General features: G+C 42.7%; 2 protein-coding genes across 2 annotated transcripts; both read right to left on the reverse strand.

The window, feature by feature from the left end:
* Positions 1-540: 540 nt before the first annotated feature.
* On the reverse strand, positions 541-6,144 carry LOC310676542 (alpha-1-antitrypsin-like). The gene is made up of 5 exons (XM_083438541.1): positions 5,677-6,144; positions 4,406-5,111; positions 3,232-3,502; positions 1,961-2,111; positions 541-910 (listed from the first exon to the last, which is right to left on the reverse strand). The coding sequence occupies exons 2-5, from the start codon at positions 5,073-5,075 to the stop codon at positions 707-709; spliced, it is 1,296 nt and encodes a 431-aa protein (XP_083294667.1). The 5' UTR covers positions 5,076-5,111; positions 5,677-6,144; the 3' UTR covers positions 541-706.
* A 7,826-nt stretch (positions 6,145-13,970) lies between these two features.
* LOC310676577 (alpha-1-antitrypsin-like) lies at positions 13,971-20,233 on the reverse strand. The gene is made up of 5 exons (XM_083438555.1): positions 20,083-20,233; positions 18,832-19,537; positions 17,254-17,524; positions 15,389-15,539; positions 13,971-14,345 (listed from the first exon to the last, which is right to left on the reverse strand). The coding sequence occupies exons 2-5, from the start codon at positions 19,499-19,501 to the stop codon at positions 14,142-14,144; spliced, it is 1,296 nt and encodes a 431-aa protein (XP_083294681.1). The 5' UTR covers positions 19,502-19,537; positions 20,083-20,233; the 3' UTR covers positions 13,971-14,141.
* Positions 20,234-20,822: the final 589 nt, after the last annotated feature.

Consider the following 20,822-nt stretch of genomic DNA (forward strand, 5'->3'; position numbering starts at 1 on the left):
CAAACAGATCCATTGGGCTTACTCCTTTTTTCTCTTGCTCCCCCAACCCCAACATTCTGCACCCAGGGTTGGCTACAATTGCATCCATTATGCAGAGCATGTTAGCTGCCTCCATTGGTGGATACTTGAATGGCAGTGGTGATGGCAGCCTCGCCAGCTAATCTCCTTCAACCCTCTCTCTGGTGTTTCCCATCTGGTGGAAGACAGAGCTGTGTTTACCACATGACCTGGCTTTCACCTGCCCAAACTAGCCTGCAGCCCTGAGGCGTGATGGTGGGTGCCAGTTTTGAAGGAAGATTCAAAGTGTCAGGCTTTTGTTTCTAAAAGGATAACTGGTGTCATCTCACTCCTCGTTACTTGATCCCGTAGAAATTATAGGGACCCTGAGAGTCATGCCTGGTTCTGTGGAGCTTTTATTTTTTTAGAAGCAGGCATTGTTACAGGATTCAACATTAACCACTGAAACAGAGATCTCTTTCCATAGCCAGAAACATGCTGCAGGCAACAAATGGTGTAAGAAATATAGTCTACAAGATTACAATATTTTCAAATCATTTTATTCCAGCAGTGATTTGTGCTCATTGCCTTATTTAATTTCAAAGCAAATCGGATAACACTACTAGGGTTAGGCTAGTACAAAGTGAGGAAATCCATGTTTTAAAGATCAGGGGAAATTGCAATGGGAAATTTTGATCTGATCACAAACTCATTTTTCAGTTGGGTTCACAATTTTCCCTAAGAAGAGGGCACTGTGTGTTTTCTTTTCCATAATTAGAAACAGGTAGGGTCTGTTGATCTTAAAGATAGGATTAGGAGCAAGACCTCCAAACCTTGGTGAAAGCTCTATAACTGTGACTCCGGCGGCTTCAGTGCCACCCTCATGAATGTCCACGACAGCCTTGTGAATGGCCTGGAGGGAAATAGTGACATATTACTTGTCTTCATATGTGATGGAGGAAAGCCTACCATAACATGTGTGCTGGATGGGTAACTTCCTCTGTCTTCCATGTAAATATCCAAAAGTTCCAGGTGACTCTGGGTTCTAGGATTATGAATGGTAAGATCTTCCCTCTTTCCCCCTTCTCCACCTCTATTGTGCCCCTTATTTACCTCCACTCCCCCTGCCCCTGCAAATAAACAGGGAGTTCCTCTACCCCATAATCCTTTTAGATGCCCTTTTCTGAACTATCATGTCACCTCTTATTTATTTACTTTCATTGTTCCTACTTCTACATTGTAAGCTTTCCTACGGCTCAGTTGGTTAGAGCCTGGTGCTGATAATGCCAAGCTTGAAGGTTCGACACTCGCATGCGACAGCTACATTGCAGTTGGTTGGACAAGATGATCCTGACGGTCCCTTCCAACTCTACAATTCTACAACTCTACAGTTCTACAATTCTATAGACCATTGCTTTACCCTATAATTATTTCAGATGGCCTTTTCTGAACTATTTTCTAGTCTACATTGTTTTGTTTAAGGTGTGGTGATTTGAATTGTATGTAGTATTCCAAATGTCTTGGCAACATAGATTAAGAAAAATGGATTGCCATCACTCCCACAAGATGACTCAGGACACAAACTTATGGAAGAAAGTGTATATTTATTTTAAAAATATATAATGATTCTGAAGACCTGCAGAATAAGGAATCCACATTAACCAAAACAAAGTATAGTCTGGGCATGGAAGCTACCTAATGCAGGAGGGATGAAAGCTCTCCTTATTCCTGGGCATGTTTGCATGCATTGCCTGAGGCGGTGGAGACAAAGATTGGAAACAATCACCCCCCTTTGCTCTGAACACCTTGGGTATATGAATTTGACAAGCGACCTCCACCTTGGCGTTCATCCTAATGCACATGCCGAGTGAAAGGGCACAAATAATAGTAGTCACAATAATAATGCCCACAACCAGATCATCTCTCATGAAATGCTTTTCTAAAGACCCCCTCACATACTTACTTTGGAAACTTTCAGATTGGGTTCCCCGGTAATTCCAGACAGGTCAGCATTCTTGTCACTAAAGACATCAGTCACACCCATTCTCTGCAAAGTATCTTTGACATCATAGGATCCAGAAATGGAAATTTTTGGAAGGTACAGGTGGATTTCTCTGATTAACACATGGACAGCAAAATCCAAACATTAAATTATGAGTGCAAATAATTTTGTTTAGATTACCTCCAGAAGTGCAAATAACATTGGTATGTACAATTAAACAGGGGCAAGTAGTGGATTTGTATGCTGGTGTATCAATAGCAGGGCGGTTTCTTTGCTCACCTCCTTCTGTTATTCGTCTTCTATAGGAGCCTTTCCTAACCTAGTGCCATCCAGATGTTTGAGACTGAAATTGCCATCAACTTTAGTTAGCTCGTGATGGGCAGTCCAATCTGGAAGGCACCAGGTTGGGGGAGGCAGCACTTTAGCATCAAGGTGGACCATAACTGGAGGAGAAATGGTGGTTATGAAGAACTGACCTCCATACAATGGATTTTTACTTTGTTCCAAAACAATACATTTATATTAAGTTTAAAATATAAACGAATTGGTTGTGTGTGCATGTTTACTGTATATATCGGTGGCTTACTGCAACTTCTGGAGAAGATGATCAAGAGGGTTGAGGCCAAACAACTGCAGACATTTGTAGATGGGACTCTATAATCCCTGCATCTCTCTCCTTTAATTCCTATAGTTCCAGAGGTGTCTTTTATATCACGTGAAAGCTCACATATAATGAGGAACTTAATGATTAAGAGAATATTTTGAAAATGGAATAAGCTGTCACGTGAATGCTGCCTACGACTATGCTTACTAGATGGATCCATGGTCTTGGGATTAGCAGCTTCTATGTATCCAAGTTAGGTTTCAAAACTGATGACTCTTGTCCTGTACTGTAAAGGCATTATCTATAATAAAGGTCGTGCTGTGCCAAACCCCACCCACATTCCCCAAAATTCCTCATCCCTTGAGAAAGTGAGGGTGTTTCTTTCTGATTATTTCTCATGTCCTGTTTGTAAAACAGGAGTGAGGAACCTCTGGTTGACCATATGTTTTGGACTACAACTCCCATCCTCCCTGACCATTGGCTGTGCTGGCTGGGGCTGATGGGAGTTGTAGTCCAACAATATCTTGAGGGCTATAGGGTCGTCCCCCCCGTTGTAAAAGATAATAAGAAAAAGGGCACAAATCTCCACACTTCCATCCTCATGAAATGTCGCATAATGTCTACTTACTCGTATATGAAGGATCTTTTACATCTATCCAGAAATTCCATGCTTAAGCCATCCTCCACCTGCTTCATTTTCCCTTCATCTGGCAGAATGAACCATGCGCTGGCATCTCCTTTGTATGGAATTTCCACCACTGAGCAAGACAGCTCGTCATCATGGAGGAAGTTGTAATAGCCATTTCGATACATTAGGTTGGCTTTCACAGTTGTGTTTGCATCTACAAAAAAATCTTCTTCCTTTGTAAAGTGAGTGTCGAAAGGATATTTCCAATGGGCTTTGAAGGGAGAAAAGAAATGTTCCAAGAACCGAGTAAATGGATCGTGGAATTCACCAGGGCAATGGAGGACCATCTTTTTAAGCCTAAGGGCTTCAATTTCTCCTGGGAAACCTTCCAAGGGCAACAGGCCGATGGTGAGTTGGGGCCAGAGGTAAAAATGCTCAGAGAAAGACTTCCCCACCGATCTCTCTATCCTTGATCCAGGGAATCAGGAGGTATTGCCACACCTCAAGGACACATTCCTGCCATGCAAATGCACGGAGGATGTGGAACAGGAAGGCTGAGGGATGCAGCCTGGGGGATACAGTTCTCTCTGTTGAAGAAAATACAGATCAGGGCCTGTGGGAGACATGGCCCTGAGGAAGGGATTATGGTCTGGGAAGAGTCCTGAGGAATGGATAGAGAAGTCTGGAGGGATGCATCTAGCTTGTGGAGAAGACGTTTTCTACCCCTACACTAGTAAAGCAAAGGTAAGCACAGATCACATCTTATTGTCCATTAGAAGTATCCCTGCTTCTATGTTGACCCTTTGTGATGTTGAACAAGCTGAAAGACGCAACACATAACCCAACATAAAAGAATGGGGAAGTCTCTCTACCCCCTATTTCTTTAATTAAAAAAACCCCTATGATTCCACGCTATGGCTTTCACTCTACCTCAATACTAAAACTCCCCTTAATTACTGGTAATTTTATTACACCTGCCTGTGTGCCTGTATGGCTGTTAATTTGCATCTACAAAACCCTTTTTATTCTGAGGATGCCTGAAGATTCTTTTTTATTTTTTATTTTATTCCAGTATTGCAATTACAAAAGTCAGTGGCAGAGCAAAGCAGATTAGAAGATGCCTGGAGATTTTTTTTTACAAACCCCCAATTTATTTATCTTTCTTTCAACTTACCTTTGAAGAAGATGTAGTTCAGTAAAACCATCACAGTCCTTGGATCAAGCTCATCAACCGCATGGGGTATTTTCCCATGAGTTTTGGCCTGCACATAATCATTTATTTGGGTTTTAGCTGCCGATGAATTCTGGAAGTTGGATGAAAAGGCTTCAGCTCCATACAAGGTTTTGACATCTTCCAGGAATTTCGGAAGTATTTTCAGTGGCTCATCTATGAATAAGGCATTCCCTGTGTTAATCAGGGCCTTGTTGTTTGGATCATTCAGGGCACTGATGAGCTGATGGAATCCTTTGTGTATTTTGTGCTCTTCAGTCTCTGAAAGGTTAAAAGCAAGTCCTTTGTAAATTTGGCTTTGTGTTTCAGATTTGGCACCCAGCGTCAGTGCTGCAAAAGTGCTGGAGATGCTGACTGGAGAGAAGAAAATATTTTTGGCAGCTTCACCTAAAGCTATTTGTTTGTGGAATCTAAATGCAAAGTTGGCATTACTGGGAGCAATCTCATGAGCGTACGTCAAGTTCTGACCCTGTTCTTTTTCCACAGAAGGATGTGGGGGTTCAAATATAATTTTATCTTCATGACCCTCAGAGTCCTTAGGCTGTCCTGGGACGTGGTGACAGTGAACTTGGAGAATACTCAGTAGTAAGGAGAGGGAGATGAAGGCCTTCATTCGGATTGGTAAGTATTCTTCGACAATGAAAATATCCTACAAACAGTAAAAGAGCCATTTTTAATCAAATTATTCTGTTCAACTCTGTTTAAAGGAGAGGGTTTTGTTCAAGAATTCAACCCACTGGACATGAAATAGTGAGTTGTGCTAGTAATTCACACAACATATTTCATCCATGGAGCATGTGAATAGAATAAGACATTTCAAAAGTTAGATATGTTGTTTTGGTAGGACAATGAAAAATGGAAATAACATTTTATTAAAATGTCATTGTCCTACCAAAACAACATATCTAACTTTTGAAATGTCTTATTCATATAAAACATCTTTATGTTTCTGTTTCCTAACATGCATTCTAGAATGATCATAATGCATTTAATGTTTTCATTTAAAATATATGTTTGCATCATTATCAAATCATCTTCCGCCAAGTAAAAACCATTTGATTTTCTTTTGGAGACTTGTGCGAAGGGGCTGACTTTTCTTTTTCACGGAAGGTGGGGGAAGAGAGAAAATGGATGAAGACTCTTGTACTGTCCTGTTCCCATGCATAGAATTCAATAAAAGATAAACAGAAAAGAAAAATGCATATCATACTTACAGAATTCTCCAAACGACACTATATTGGTCTATGCGACTCCTTTGTTAGTTACACACCAGACTTATATAATACTTAGTCTTCAGCATTAACCATTAAGCAGAACAAACATGGATTATCAAAGGGTACAGAGAGCACAATGTGAAGCAATGGATTTTCAAGTGGTCTCTAGACTTTGCACAATGGTATCAGCAGCCAAGATAAGGGGTCCTTTGAATGGCCTACAAACCTGATGGCACCAAGCCATCTTGTGGCCCTGAGTCTCCCCTCATAGTCTCCGAAGTTTTCACAGATGGAAATAGCTGCATTTCCTCAACTCTTTCGGTTTCAGGTCAGGGTGTGGGGATCCTCAGGCCTCTCTGTCTGGGCCCCCAAGCTCTCTCCATGCTGCTCTCCATACTTCTCTCCCCACAGGCTGTATTCTTCCCTCTCACCACCTGTTTTCTTGAGTGTTTTTGCTTGGCTAGAATGTGTCCATGAACTCTGATAATGCATCCTGCTTATCTAAGTGGAGGTCAGAGCGGGATGTAGAAACTAGCCTACTGTACAAAGGTAAAATTTACATTTGTCTGTCTTCACTTTTGCTCAGTGCTTTTTTTATATAGGAAAAAAGGTGCCGGTACTTACCATAAAGTTAGAATCATAGAATCATAGAGTTGGAAGAGACCACAAGTGCCATCGAGTCCAACCCCCTGCCAAGCAGGAAACACCATCAGAGCACTCCTGACATATGGTTGTCAAGCCTCTGCTTAAAGACCTCCAAAGAAGGAGACTCCACCACACTCCTTGCAGCAAATTCCACTGTCGAACAGCTCTTACTGTCAGGAAGTTCTTCCTAATGTTTAGGTGGAATCTTCTTTCTTGTAGTTTGGATGCATTGCTCCGTGTCTGCTTCTCTGGAGCAGCAGAAAACAACCTTTCTCCCTCCTCTATATGACATCCTTTTATATATTTGAACATGGCTATCATATCACCCCTTAACCTCCTCTTCTCCAGGCTAAACATGCCCAGCTCCCTTAGCCGTTCCTCATAAGGCATCATTTCCAGGCCTTTGACCATTTTGGTTGCCCTCCTCTGGACACGTTCCAGTTTGTCAGTGTCCTTCTTGAACTGTGGTGCCCAGAACTGGACACAGTACTCCAGGTGAGGTCTGACCAGAGCAGAATACAGTGGCACTATTACTTCCCTTGATCTAGATGCTATAAGTTCTTATAGTAGGTGCCACACTTTTAATATTTGACAAAAATTGTGCCAGTACTGCGTGCCCTTGAGTGCCCCCCCCCGAAAAAAGCACTGCTTTTGCCTGTGCTGTTTCCCATTACTGGAAGGTGGTCTTCAGAAGCCTGCATAGCAGCCAGTGTCACCCTCTGGCTGGTCAAGGGTCCCATACCCTGTTTTAGAAAGTTACCTCTTTTTAGATAATTTTTCAAAAACATAATAACATGAGAATGCCCTCCCTTCAGATGTCAAGGAGATTAAGAACTACATAACTTTTAGAAGACATCTGAAGGCAGCCCTGTATCAGGAAGTTTTTAATGTTTGATGCTTTATTATGTTTTATATATTCTGTAAGCCACCCAGAGTGGCTGATGAAACCCAGCCACGTGGGTGGGGTATTATTATTATTATTATTATTATTATTATGCCTGCTGGGTCAGTTCAATGGCTCATTGACTCACAGTGGCCAACCAGATACTTATGGGAAGCCCACAAGGTGTCCCAGTGTGCAGAGGTAACAGGATGTCCTGAGAGATATGCTTTCTTCCAGATGCAAAGATGTGACAGAGTTGAACAGGATAATTTGATTAAAAATAATTGCCTTACTGTCTGCAGGCTATTTTCTTTTTGGAAAAATAGTTACTGATCCCATTGAAGGCCTTAATCCACCTCTCCTTACTACTGAGTGTTCTCCAAGTTCACTGTCACCACTGTCACCCAGGACATCATAAGGACTCTGAGGGTCATGGAGATATGCTATTGCATTAACTTGTGAAATAGCTCTCTCCCTAAACAACAGGAAAATGATAGGGCAGACAATGCGTAACTCCAGCAAATCATTGGGGTGGAAATAATGGTGACTTTATGAAAGATTAAGGCAAGGAAGATATAGCACCAATGAAGCTTCCCTCCATCCAGAAAACAGATTATTTCCTTTCCAAAGGGCACAGACCAGAAATAGTATGTCAAAATGGGAGGGAGCATTTCAGCTAGCCCTTCATGGTAGAAGATTGGATTTCTGAAGCAAATGACTGCCATAACTCATAATTGAAATACTTTATTGTCACTTGTACAAGTTGTTGTTGTTGTTGTTGTTTAGTCATTTAGTCGTGTTCGGCTCTTCGTGACCCCATGGACCAGAGCATGCCAGGCATTTCTGACTTCCACTGCCTCCTGCAGTTGAGTCAAACTCATGCTGGTAGCTTCTAGAACACTATCCAACCATCTTGTCCTCTGTCGTCCCCTTCTCCTTGTGTCCTCCATCTTTCCCAACATCAGGGTCTTTTCCAGGGAGTCTTCTCTTCTCATGAGGTGGCCAGAGTATTGGAGCCTCAGCTTCATGATCTGTCCTTCCAGTGAGCACTGAGGGCTGATTTCCTTAAGAATGGAGAGGTTTGATCTTCTTGCAGTCCATGGGACTCTCAAGAGTCTCCTCCAGCACCATAATTGAAAAGCATCAATTCTTCGGCGATCAGCCTTCTTTATGGTCCAGCTCTCACTTCCATACATCACTACTGGGAAACCCATAGCTTTAACTATACAGACCTTTGTTGGCAAGGTGATGTACATGAGCACCCCCCACTCTGCTCTCTTAGTCTTAGTTCCCCTTGTTTACTGATGCATACCCACCAAACCCAAAAGTCAGTTGCCCTGTTGTTATCGTTTCATTCAGCAGCCTAACAGCCCACGATAGAAGCTGTTCTTTACACTGTTGGTGTGACTAATCATGCTTCTGTATCTTCTGCCTGAGGGCAGGAGATCAAGAAAGTGCAGGCCAGGGTGTGAATCATCCCTGAGAATTTTCCTCACTCTCCTGATGCAACGTTCTTCCGCTATTTCATCCAGCGGATTCACAGGACAGCCCATAATATCTTGTGCTGTATTCGCCACCCTCTATAGGCACTTCCTATCAGATTATGTCAAACCAGCGTACCACACCAAAGCAATATTTTGTGGCCTAAACTTTCATCTGTACTAATATTACGACTTAAGAGTACGGTAAGCTAAAAGTCTCCAGGTGCTGCAGTTGCCCACTCGGGAATCTCACTTGGTGAGGTTGATGTTGCCAGACTTCATGTCACATTTGCCTAAGATATCAGTATGGGGAAACCTTCCTGATGCTATTGGATCCCAGCATCCCTCAGCTCCAGAAAGCAGTTTCTTTATGCGATAACAGCAGCCAGAGTCTTGGAAAGCAGCAAAATATTGGAAAAACTAGTCAACATCAACAAAAGACAAATGGCAGTTAAAGTTGTGCGAGTACTAAGAACTCGCCAAAATGACAGAGTTAATATGAAACAACTCAGGAGAAAAGGTTAAAAAAGAATGGGATTGCTTTAAAAATTACCTAATAAAATATGGTTCCAATAACAACACTTGGCTGTGTTTAGATTAATTTCACGGAAAAGGATTTTTTTTCATAGTGTCCGGACAAACAATTAAATACAGATAATTTAAATGCAATAGTTGATTTGAAACTGCAAAGAGATAGAGGGAAGTCAACAAATTTATAAGGGACTCAAACCAGTATGAAGGTAATTTCTTTTTAGAATTTTGTATATAGAATATTTAAGTTATGGTTTGTACTCCTTAAATAATGTTGTTTTCGATAAATAATTTTCTGTCTTGTTTTGATTTTGTTTTGTTGAGTTTTTATTTTTTATTAATTTTTGTGCTATCTTCTTTTTCATTGTCCTATTTATCTTAGATCTTTATACTATGTATTTTGTACTATTTTTTTTCTTATCTCAGAATATGTAATTTAGGATCAATTTATTCTTTTTATTTTTCTTTGTAAATTTTGAAAATGTAATAAAAGGTTTTTTTTAAAAAAAGATATGTTATATTTTAATTTAACTCTGCCACCCGCCATTTGTTTAAACAGATTTTTCAAATTCAGCTTTCTCTCAATTTAAGTTACATTTCTGTCTCTGTTGATTGATCACAAAAGTTTTAGATCTGTAAAAACTGGATGGGGGGGGCGGAGAGGCTTTACCTGTTCATATGTCACTTGTGCATCATTTTAAAGACAGTCTTGATGCCTATTAAAAATTCTGCTTGTATATCTCCTCGGTTAAAGTCTTCATCCTTAACCATTTGTTATGAGGTGTGTTTTTTTTGGGGGGGGCAGGTAGGCTATATATCAATACCCTTCTAATTCCTGGATCCAAGAAGTGTTAAAATCTACAAGAGGCTTCCTGGTGAGGTAATGGGCCATTAAGGAAACAAAGGGAGTGGCTCTGAGACAGATGAAAAATGGGTGAGCCCCACTCCCTCAGCTGGCTGGTAGAAGGACAAAGGCCAGAGTGGAGTGATGTAAGCTAGAAACTGAAAAGCTGAAGGCTGGGAAGCCAGGAAGAGAGTGCCATGCTTGATTTCAGATTGAATCCGAGACTGTGGCTATGGGAGAAGCATAGCCAAGAACATAAGTCAGTATTTTCCAGTGTGTATTAATCTAAAGTAGTGCCTGGACTAAGACTGGATATGTTGCAAGGAGCATAAACAATATGACATGTGAGCCAGTGTGGCGTAGTGGTTAAGAGCGGTGGACTCGTAATCTGGTGAACCGGGTTTGCGTCCCTGCTCCTCCACATGCAGCTGCTGGGTGACCTTGGGCCTAGTCACACTTCTTTGAAGTCTCTCAGCCCCACTCACCTCACAGAGTGTTTGTTGTGGGGGAGGAAGGGAAAGGAGAATGTTAGCCACTTTGAGACTCTGTCAGGTAGTGATAAAGCGGGATATCAAATCCAAACTCTTCTTCTTCATCATACTTACAGAAGAATCTTCTTTCATTCAGCTCCTATTTTTCTTAGTGCATATTTTCTACCTACCAAATGCCCAGTTTTCATGATTAACCATTAAACAGAACAAACAAGGATTTTCCAAGGAAGGAAGAGAACTAAAATGTGATGCAATTTGTTTTTAGTCTTCTTGCATTTTGTGCAAAGAGGCCACGAGGTAAGGGCAGAAGAAAAAGCTTTGAGCCAGGGAAGGTGAATCTGTGTTGGAAGGTGAATCTCTAGATGTTGTTGGACTACAACTCCCACCATCCCTGACCATCGAGTCTTTTAACAAATAGCAGAAATTAATAAATGGCAGGATGTTGATTATTTGGGATATGAAGGGCAAATACACGCTGCAGAGGAATTCCTGGCCTGGCCTATGCAAAATGAAGTGGCCAAGCTAGGGCCATTAAGAAGCAATACAAGGTCATTGAGGGCCATTGGCAGGGCAAGAGAACTATCCTTTGCCCCTTCCCTGAGGTGTGAACAGAAACAGGCTGTTTTGAATGTTGTCAAGGTAATGGTGTGATGTCACAGGAAGAGTTTGGGCCCTTTGGCAGGAGGCTTGGGAAAGCTGAGAAAAGGCTGGTTGGCTAAAGGCCAGCTGGGAGAGATGTCTTGTACTCCAGTGGTGCACTACTGTGGGGAATAAGCCCCTCTTGAGATGACCATGCTGTAAGATCTGTACTCCCTCTATATGTAGGTGTAAAGGTACAGGTAAAGGGACCCCTGACCATTAGGTCCGGTAGTGACCGACTCTGAGGTTGCGGCGCTCATCTCTCTTTATTAGGCAAGGGAGCCGGCATGACTAAGCCGCTTCTGGCGAACCAGAGCAGTGCATGGAAACGCCGTTTACCTTCCCGCTGGAGCGGTACCTATTTATCTACTTGCACTTGGAAGTGCTTTCGAACTGCTAGGTTGGCAGGTGCAGGGACTGAGCAATGGGAGCTCATCCCGTCGTGGGGATTCAAACCGCTGACCTTCTGATCGGCAAGTCCTAGGCTCTGTGGTTTAACCCACAGCGCCACCCCACGTCCCTATATGTAGGTGTAGTTGAACCATATTTCTAAAGGAACGGCAGTCTCTGCCGCGTCTTGATACTCATAGGAATACAGACTCTGGGTGAGCTCCTGGAAAACCCTGGAATCTTGCCACAGCTTGGCAGAGTTTGGGGGTGGCATCCAACATTTGTAACAATATGGTATTTGCCACCCACCTCCGAAACAGTTGCAAAATGTAGAATGCCATGTCCAATGAAACTTGTATGACATGCTTCTATTCTTTAGGCTGTGTGTTTTCTCTGGCTTCATGAGGCCAGCAGAAACAAGGAAGGAAGCAACAAGATTTTTATGGCTGGGAACCCAGACAAAGGCTTTTTTTCTTACCCTGCTCTTGAAGGTGTAATATTAGGCCTGACAAAAGTTTAGGCCACAGAATGTTGCTTTGGTGCTGACATAAGTTCTGACAGTCATTTGCTTCAGAAATCCAGTCTTAACCATCATGAAGGGCGAGCTGAAATGCCCCCTCCCATTTTGCCCTATTGTTTGAGGTCTGTGGAATGGAAAAGGCCATCTGTTTCATGGATGTGGGAAAGCCGTTAACATTTCCTTGCCTTAACATTTCTAACAGCGGTTTTCTATAAAGAGGACAGGGACGCGGGTGGCACTGTGGGATAAACCACGGATCCTAGGACTTGCTGATCAGAAGGTTGGCGGTTTGAATCCCCGCGACGGGGTGAGCTCCCGTTACTCAGTCCCTGCTCCTGCCAACCTAGCAGTTTGAAAGCACGTCAAAGTGCAATTAGATAAATAGGTACCGCTCCGGCGGGAAGGTAAACGGCATTTCCGTGCGCTGCTCTGGTTCTCCAGAAGCGGCTTAGTCATTCTGGGCACCACAGTTCAAGAAGGACACTGACAAACTGGAACGTGTCCAGAGGAGGGCAACCAAAATGGTCAAAGGCCTGGAAACGATGCCTTATGAGGAACGGCTAAGGAAGCTGGGCATGTTTAGCCTGGAGAAGAGGAGGTTAAGGGGTGATATGATAGCCATGTTCAAATATATAAAAGGATATCATATAGAGGAGGGAGGGAGGTTGTTTTCTGCTGCTCCAGAGAAGCGGACACGGAGCAATGGATCCAAACTACAAGAAAGAAGATTCCACCTAAACATTAGGAAGAACTTCCTGATAGTAAGAGCTGTTCGACAGTGGAATTTGCTGCTAAGGAGTGTGGTGGAGTCTCCTTCTTTGGAGGTCTTTAAGCAGAGGCTTGACAACCATATGTCACGAGTGGTCTGATGGTGTTTCCTGCTTGGCAGGGGGTTGAACTCGATGGCTCTTGTGGTCTATTCCAACTCTATGATTCTGTGATTCTATGCTGGCCACATGACCTGGAAGCTGTACGCCGGCTCCCTCGGCCCATAAAGCGAGATGAGCGCCGCAACCCCAGAGTCAGACACGACTGGACCTAATGGTCAGGGGTCCCTTTACCTTTACCTATAAAGAAGACCATCACCATTATCTCCACCCCAAGCATTTGCTGGAGTTACACATTGTCTGCCCTATCGATTTGCTGTTGTTTAGGGAGAGAGCTGTTTAAAAGGTGAAGGCAATGGAGGCAGGCAAATCGTTCTTCCTGTCCCCAGTTGAAGAAAAGGGCCGAAATGTTTCAGGCTCCTGTTTCAGCAAAAAAATAACCTTGATTCTGGCTGAATCATTTCAAACAGATCCATTGGGCTTACTCCTTTTTTCTCTTGCTCCCCCAACCCAACATTCTGCACCCAGGGTTGGCTACAATTGCATCCATTATGCAGAGCATGTTAGCTGCCTCCATTGGTGGATACTTGAATGGCATTGGTGATGGCAGCCTCGCCAGCTACTCTCCTTCAACCCTCTCTCTGGTGTTTCCCATCTGGTGGAAGACAGAGCTGTGTTTACCACATGACCTGGCTTTCACCTGCCCAAACTAGCCTGCAGCCCTGAGGTGTGATGGTGGATGCCAGTTTTGAAGGAAGATTCAAAGTGTCAGGCTTTTGTTTCTAAAAGGATAACTGATGTCATCTCGCTCTTTGCAACTGGAAGCAAAATATATTCAGCAGGCCCGGATTGATTCCCTTGTTACTTGATCCCGCAGAAATTATAGGGACCCTGAGAGTCATGCCTGGTTCTGTGGAGCTTTTATTTTTTTAGAAGCAGGCATTGTTACAGGATTCAACATTAACCACTGAAACAGAGATCTCTTTCCATAGCCAGAAACATGCTGCAGTCAACAAATGGTGTAAGAAATATAGTCTACAAGATTACAATATTTTCAAATCATTTTATTCCAGCAGTGATTTGTGCTCATTGCCTTATTTAATTTCAAAGCAAATCGGATAACACTACTGGGGTTAGGCTAGTACAAAGTGAGGAAATCCATGTTTTAAAGATCAGGGGAAATTGCAATGGGAAATTTTGATCTGATCACAAACTCATTTTTCAGTTGGGTTCACAATTTTCCCTAAGAAGAGGGCACTGTGTGTTTTCTTTTCCATAATTAGAAACAGGTAGGGTCTGTTGATCTTAAAGATAGGAGGAGGATCAAAACGTTCAAACTGTGGTGAAAACTCTGTAACTGTGACTCCGGCAGCTTCAGTGCCACCCTCATGAATGTCCACGACAGCCTTGTGAATGGCCTGGAGGGAAATAGTGACATATTACTTGTCTTCATATGTGATGGAGGAAAGCCTACCATAACATGTGTGCTGGATGGGTAACTACCTCTGTCTTCCATGTAAATATCCAAAAGTTCCAGGTGACTCTGGGTTCTAGGATTATGAATGGTAAGATCTTCCCTCTTTCCCCTTTTTCCACCTCTATTGTGACCCTTATTTACCTCCACTCTCCCTGCCCCTGCAAATAAACAGGGAGTTCCTCTACCCCATAATCCTTTTAGATGCCCTTTTCTGAACTATCATGTCACCTCTTATGTATTTACTTTCATTGTCCCTACTTCTACATTGTAAGCTCTCCGATGGCTCAGTTGGTTAGAGCCTGGTGCTGATAATGCCAAGCTAGAAGGTTCGACACCCGCATGCGACAGCTGCATTGCAGTTGGTTGGACAAGATGATCCTGACGGTCCCTTCCAACTCTACAATTCTACAACTCTACAGTTCTACAATTCTATAGGCAGTTGCTTTACCCTATAATTGTTTCAGATGGCCTTTTCTGAACTATTTCCTACTCTACAGTGTTCTGTTTAAGGTGTGGTGATTTGAATTGTATGTAGTATTCCAAATGTCTTGGCAACATAGATTAAGAATAGTGCATTGCCATCAAACCCACAAGATGACTCAAGACACAAACGTATGGAAGAAAGGGTATATTTATTTTTAAAAATATAATGCTTCTGAAGACCTGCAGAATAAGGAATCCACATGAACAAAGTATAGTCTGGGCATGGAAGCTACCTAATGCAGGAGGGATGAAAGCTCTCCTTATTCCTGGGCATGTTTACATGCATTGCCTGAGGCGGTGGAGACAAAGATTGGAAACAATCATCCCCCTTCGCTCTGAACACCTTGGGTATATGAATTTGACAAGCGACCTCCACCTTGGCGTTCATCCTAATGCACATGCCGAGTGAAAGGGCACAAATAATAGTAGTCACAATGATAATGCCCACAACCAGATCATCTCTCATGAAATGCTTTTCTAAAGACCCCCTCACATACTTACTTTGGAAACATAGAGATTGGGTTCCCCGGTAATTCCAGACAGGTCAGCATTCCCGTTGCAAAAGACATCAGTCACACCCATTCTCTGCAATGTGTCTTTGACATCATAGGATCCAGAAATGGAAATTTTTGGAAGGTACAGGTGGATTTCTCTGATTAACACATGGACAGCAAAATCCAAACATTAAATTATGAGTGCAAATAATTTTGTTTAGATTACCTCCAGAAGTGCACATAACATTGGTATGTACAATTAAACAGGGGCAAGTAGTGGATTTGTATGCTGGTGTATCAATAGCAGGGCGATTTCTTTGCTCACCTCCTGCTTCTGTTATTCGTCTTCTATAGGAGCCTTTCCTAATCTAGTGCCATCCAGATGTTTGAGACTGAAATTGCCATCAACTTTAGTTAGCTCATGATGGGCAGTCCAATCTGGAAGGCACCAGGTTGGGGGAGGCTGCACTTTAGCATCAAGGTGGACCATAACTGGAGGAGAAATGGTGGTTATGAAGAACTGACCTCTATACGATGGATTTTTACTTGGAGCCTGCTGACTCAGGAATGTCAAATTTCTATAGCTGAAGAGCCAAATTCCTCATGCAAGGGATCTCTGGGAGCCACACCCCTAATATTTCACCCAAAAGCACACTTCAAACTTAATTTGTTCCAAAACAAGACATTTATATTCAATTTAAAATATAAACAAATTGGTTGTGTGTGCATGTTTACTGTCTATATCGGTGGCTTGCTGCAACTTCTGGAGAAGATGATCAAGAGGGTTGAGGCCAAACAACTGCAGACATTTGTAGATGGGATTCTATAATCCCTGCATCTCTCTCCTTTAATTCCTATAGTTCCAGAGGTGTCTTTTATATCACGTGAAAGCTCACATATAGGAACTTAATGATTAAGAGAATATTTTGAAAATGGAATAAGCTGTCATGTGAATGCTGCCTACGACTATGCTTAATAGATGGATCCATGGTCTGACTTGGGATAAGCAGCTTCCTATGTATCCAAGTTAGGTTTCAAAACTGATGATTCTTGTCCTGTACTATAAAGGCAGGGATGCGGGTGGCGCTGTGGGTTAAACCACAGAGCCTAGGACTTGCCGATCAGAAGGTCGGCGGTTTGAATCCCCACGGCGGGGTGAGCTACCATTGCTCAGTCCCAGCTCCTGCCGACCTAGCAGTTCGTAAGCACATCCAAGTGCAAGTAGATAAATAGGTACCACTCCGGTGGGAAGGAAAACGGCATTTCCGTGAGCTGCTCTGGTTTGCAAGAAGTGACTTAGTCATGCTGGCCACATGACCCAGAAGCTGTATGCCGGCTCTCTCGGCCAATAAAGCGAGATGAGCGCCACAACCCCAGAGTCGGTCACGACTGGACCTAATGGTCAGGTGTCCCTTTTTACTATAAAGGCATTATCTATAATAAAGGTAGCACCGTGCCAAACCCCACCCACATTCCCCAAAATTCCTCATCCCTTGAGAAAGTGAGGGTGTTTCTTTTTGATTATTTCTCATGGCCTGCTTGTAAAATAGGAGTGGGGAACCTCTGGTTGACCATATGTTTTGGACTACAACTCCCATCCTCCCTGACCATTGGCTGTGCTGGCTGGGGCTGAGGGCTATAGCCCCCCCCCCCGTTGTAAAAGATAATAAGAAAAAGGGCACACATCTCCACACTTCCATCCTCATGAAATGTCGCATAATGTCTCCTCCTACCTTCTCCGCCGCTCTTTTTCTTGGGGTGGTGGTGGTAGTTTTGTTTTGCCCTCTCTCCCCAAAATGGCCAAAGGAGAAATGCCATGGAATATCAGCTCAACAGCAGCAACAGTTTAATGACAGCACATAGGAGACTTACTCGTATATGAAGGATCTTTTACATCTATCCAGAAATTCCATGCTCAAGCCATCCTCTACCTGCTTCATTTTCCCTTCATCTGGCAGAATGAACCATGCGCTGGCATCTCCTTTGTATGGAATTTCCACCACTGAGCAAGACAGCTCGTCATCATGGAGGAAGTTGTAATAGCCATTTCGATACATTAGGTTGGCTTTCACAGTTGTGCTTGCATCTACAAAAAAATCTTCTTCCTCTGTATAGTGAGTGTTGAAAGGATATTTCCAATGGGCTTTGAAGGGAGAAAAGAAAAGAATTCTTCCAAGAACCAAGTAAATGGATCGTGAAATTCACCAGGGCAATGGAGGACCATGTTTTTAAGCCTAAGGGCTTCAATTTCTCCTGGGAAACCTTCCAAGGGCAACATGCCAATGGCGAGTTGGGGCCAGAGGTAAAAATGCTCAGAGAAAGACTTCCTCACCAATCTCTCTATCCTTGATCCAGGGAATCAGGAGGTATTGCCACACCTCAAGGACACATTCCTGCCATGCAAATGCATGGAGGATGTGGAACAGGAAGGCTGAGGGATACAATTCTCTGTGGTGAAGAAAATACAGAGCAGGGCCAGTGGGAGACATGGCCCTGAGGAAGGGATTATGGTCTGGGAAGAGTCCTGAGGAATGGATAGAGAAGTCTGGAGGGATGCATCTAGCTTGTGGAGAAGAAGTTTTCTATCCCTACACTAGTAAAGCAAAGGTAAGAACAGATCACATCTTATTGTCCATTAGAAGTATCCCTGCTTCTATGTTGACCCTTTGTGATGTTGAACAAGCTGAAAGACGCAACACATAACCCAACATAAAAGAATGGGGAAGTCTCTCTACCCCCCATTTCTTTAATTAAAAAAAACCCTATGATTCAATGCTATGACTTTCATTCTACCTCAAAACCAAAACTCCCCTTAATTACTGGTAATTTTATTACACCTGCCTGTGTGCCTGTATGGCTGTTAATCTGCATCTACAAAACCCTTTTTATTCTGAGGATGCCTGAAGATTCTTTTTTATTTTTTATTTTATTCCAGTACAGTGTTGCCTCGCAAGACGAAAGGAATCCGTTCTGCGAGTCTCTTCGACTTGCGGTTTTTTTCGTCTTGCGAGGCAAGCCAATTAGCGGCTTAGCGCTATTAGCGGTTTAGCGGCTATTAGCGGCTATTAAAGGTTTAAGGGATTAGCGGATTAGCTGCTAAAAGGCTATTAGCGGCTTAGCGGGCTTAGCGATCAGCTGATAAGCGCCTTACCGATCAGCTGTTAAGCAGCTTAGCGGCTTGGGGAAAAGGGGGGGAGGGGAATAAAACCCGCAGGAACTCGCAAGACATTTTCGTCTTGCGAAGCAAGCCCATAGCAAATTTGTTTTGCGAAGCACCTCCAAAACGGAAAACCCTTTCGTCTAGCGGGTTTTCCGTCTTGCGAGGCATTTGTCTTGCAGGGCACCACTGTATTGCAATTACAAAAGTCAGTGGCAGAGCAAAGCAGATTAGAAGATGCCTGGAGATTTTTTTTACAAACCCCCAATTTATTTATCTTTCTTTCAACTTACCTTTGAAGAAGATGTAGTTCAGTAAAACCATCACAGTAATTGGATCAAGCTCATCAACCGCATGGGGTATTTTCCCATGAGTTTTGGCCTGCACATAATCATTTATTTGGGTTTTAGCTGCCAATGAATTCTGGAAGTTGGATGAAAAGGCTTCAGCTCCATACAAGGTTTTGACATCTTCCAGGAATTTCGGAAGTATTTTCAGTCGCTCATCTATGAATAAGGCATTCCCTGTGTTAATCAGGGCCTTGTTGTTTGGGTCATTCAGGGTACTGATGAGCCGATGGAATCCTTTGTGTATTTTGTGCTCTTCAGTCTCCGAAAGGTTAAAAGCAAGTCCTTTGTAAATTTGGCTTTGTGTTTCAGATTTGGCACCCAGTGTCAGTGCTGCAAAAGTGCTGGAGATGCTGACTGGAGAGAAGAAAATATTTTTGGCAGCTTCACCTAAAGCTATTTGTTTGTGGAATCTAAATGCAAAGTTGGCATTACTGGGAGCAATCTCATGAGCGTACGTCAAGTTCTGACCCTGTTCTTCTTCCACAGAAGGATGCGGGGGTTCAAATATCATTTTATCTCCATGACCCTCAGAGTCCTTAGGCTGTCCTGGGACGTGGTGACAGTGAACTTGGAGAACACTCAGTAGTAAGGAGAGGGAGATTAAGGCCTTCATTCGGATTGGCAAGTATTCTTCGACAATGAAAATATCCTACAAACAGTAAAAGAGCCATTTTTAATCAAATTATTCTGTTCAACTCTGTTTAAAGGACAGGGTTTTGTTCAAAAATTCAACCCACTGGACATGAAATAGTGGGCTGTGCTAGTAATTCACACAACATATTTCATCCATGGAGCATGTGAATAGAATAAGACATTTCAAAAGTTAGATATTTTGTTTTGGTAGGACAATGACATTTTGATAAAATGTTATTTCCATTTTTTAAAAGGAAAACTATTAAGTTATTCTGAATATAAAACATCTTTATGTTTTGTTTCTAACACACATTCTAGAATGATCATAATGCATTTAATGTTTTCATTTAAAATATATGTTTGCATCATTATCAAATCATCTTCCGCCAAGTAAAAACCAATTGATTTTCTTTTGGAGACTTATGTGAAGGGGCTGACTTTCCTTTTTCATGGAAGGTGGGGGAAGAGAGAAAATGAATGAAGACTCTTGTACTGTCCTGTTCCCATGCATAGAATTCAATAAAAGATAAACAGAAAAAGAAAAATGCATATCATACTTACAGAATTCTCCAAACGACACTATATTGGTCTATGCGACTCCTTTGTTAGTTACACACCAGACTTATATAATACTTAGTCTTCAGCATTAACCATTAAGCAGAACAAACATGGATTATCAAAGGGTACAGAGAGCACAATGTGAAGCAATGGATTTTCAAGTGGTCTCTAGACTTTGCACAATGGTATCAGCAGCCAAGATAAAGGGTCCTTTGAATAGCCTACAAACCTGATGGCACCAAGCCATCTTGTGGCCCTGAGTCTCCCCTCATACTCTCCCAAGTTTTCACAGATGGAAATAGCTGCATTTCCTCATCTCTTTCGGTTTCAGGTCAGGGTGTGGGGATCCTCAGGCCTCTCTCTCTGGGCCCCCAAACTCTCTCCATGCTACTCTCCATACTTCTCTCCCCACAGGCTGTATTCTTCCCTCTCACCACCTGTTTTCTTGATTATTTTTGTTTGGCTAGAATGTGTCCATGAACTCTGATAATGCATCCTGTTTATCTAAGTGGAGGTCAGAGCGGGATGTAGAAACTAGCCTACTGTACAAAGGTAAAATTTACATTTGTTTGTCTTCACTTTTGCTCAGTGCTTTTTTATATAGGAAAAAAGGTGCCGGTACTTACCATAAAGTTCTTATAGTAGGTGCCACACTTTTAACATTTGACAAAAATTGTGCCAGTACTGCGTGCCCTTGAGTGCCCCCCCCCAAAAGCACTGCTTTTGCCCGTGCTCTTTCCTGT

Source organism: Podarcis tiliguerta (assembly GCF_965153285.1).
Source record: "Podarcis tiliguerta genome assembly, chromosome: 1".
NCBI lineage: Eukaryota > Metazoa > Chordata > Lepidosauria > Squamata > Lacertidae > Podarcis > Podarcis tiliguerta.

Excerpts from the sequence above, each read along its gene's own strand:
- LOC310676542 (XM_083438541.1), bottom strand. The coding sequence starts at position 5,075 with ATGAAGGCCTTCATCTCCCTCTCCTTACTACTGAGTATTCTCCAAGTT. Across the intron at positions 3,503-4,405 it reads GAACTACATCTTCTTCAAAG|CCCATTGGAAATATCCTTTC; the intron begins GTAAGTTGAAAG and ends CTCCCTTCAAAG. Across the intron at positions 911-1,960 it reads CCAATCTGAAAGTTTCCAAA|GCCATTCACAAGGCTGTCGT; the intron begins GTAAGTATGTGA and ends ATTTCCCTCCAG.
- LOC310676577 (XM_083438555.1), bottom strand. The coding sequence starts at position 19,501 with ATGAAGGCCTTAATCTCCCTCTCCTTACTACTGAGTGTTCTCCAAGTT. Across the intron at positions 15,540-17,253 it reads AAAAGATCCTTCATATACGA|AGAAATCCACCTGTACCTTC; the intron begins GTAAGTCTCCTA and ends TGTGTTAATCAG. Across the intron at positions 14,346-15,388 it reads CCAATCTCTATGTTTCCAAA|GCCATTCACAAGGCTGTCGT; the intron begins GTAAGTATGTGA and ends ATTTCCCTCCAG.